The sequence below is a fragment of the Glandiceps talaboti genome, chromosome 7, assembly GCF_964340395.1.
Source record: "Glandiceps talaboti chromosome 7, keGlaTala1.1, whole genome shotgun sequence".
Lineage (NCBI taxonomy): Eukaryota > Metazoa > Hemichordata > Enteropneusta > Spengelidae > Glandiceps > Glandiceps talaboti.
Window position 1 is genome coordinate 5,812,501 of NC_135555.1, and position 1,286 is coordinate 5,813,786.

The 1,286-nt window shown below is 38.6% G+C and overlaps 1 protein-coding gene across 1 annotated transcript in view; it reads right to left on the reverse strand.

The window, feature by feature from the left end:
* The window catches only part of LOC144437432 (uncharacterized), a 2,901-nt gene extending 2,321 nt beyond the window's left edge, over positions 1 to 580 (reverse strand). The window contains exon 1 of the mRNA XM_078126373.1: positions 472 to 580. Coding sequence (XP_077982499.1) covers positions 472 to 485 — 14 coding nt within the window. The 5' untranslated portion in view covers positions 486 to 580. The remainder of the gene's footprint in view (positions 1 to 471) is intronic.
* Positions 581 to 1,286: the final 706 nt, after the last annotated feature.

Genomic DNA, 1,286 nt, shown 5'->3' on the forward strand with positions numbered 1-1,286 from the left:
GCTTTTTACATATAATGTGAACTTTAATAGAGTAATATTCGATTCACTCTTTATATTGATAACCAACATTCGTCTGCAGAATGACTCTCTGAGTTAACTACTAAAACTTTGCAAGTTGTGTTTGATTTTCAGCCTCGGTTGATAGTTTTGTTTAGCCATCAACTTTGGTATTAACAGTTTACAAACGTGAAAGCAAACCACAGTCTCTCTAGCTCTGAGCAAACGTATCTTGTACAATGTAGCAATATTCGGTAAACTCAGAAGGTGGTGTGACATATATAATTGGAATTGATGTTTTATAATCTAAAATCAGTAGCATAGTGAACAACGGTGAAGTTTTAAAAAGTTAGTCTGATCTTCTCCATTGTCCACGGCTTACCTTTATAGAACATCAAATGTAAAGACTCAGATGTGAAAATAGACACACTCAGTAATGAAGCATGGGCATATGCTGCCATAGAAACAACTTACCCGTATTGAAACATCCTTAACCGATCTCTACGGATGGATCTTCTTCGCAGATTATAATTTATATACCACGAACTGTTTCATAAAGCTTGTCAAAAGTTTCACCATGTGTAGACGACACCAAATCTGACGGAAGTCAAACTTTTGTTCGTATGAATCACGCACGCGCAGACGGGGCCGGGCTTATCAAGCATCCGTCTGATCCTTGATCCCCTGTGTCATTATCATTTGAAAAATAAACATTCTGTTATTGTAGTGTTGTGGTTTAACTTGCCACTGAATAGCTACCTTGACCCCCATCACCATACATGCATTGACACCTGGGGGGATTTACTATGTTGTATTTACTACATCGTAGATTCTCATCCGAAAACTTTACCTCTAGATTTCGCACAGAAAAGTGTCAAAGTTATGATTGTACTTTCTAATTTGACCAAACCAACCAACCAACCAACCAACCCACCAACCAACCAGTCAATCAATCAATTTTATTCAGAACATTCAGAACAGTTTAGGTCTCAGGCCCAAAGAGCATCCATAAATATGTATGAAAGTGCTCTTGGGTTCTCGTCCCGAGTGCCTCAGAGAGGAGGTCCTCAAAATATGTCTAAATGACTATTCACGATTGAAATAGAACTCTTTTGGAAGGATATCCACTTGAAATGTTTCCGTGAGATAATAACATGTATCCAAATAGATCGCTTTACTTCCCCAGCTGCACTACAGTGCAGGTCACCAGGTCAGTCTAGCTACACTCGACAATTTCTACCCGTCACAAAAACTTTGCTCTAGAACTATTCGTAATTAGCTCAGACCAC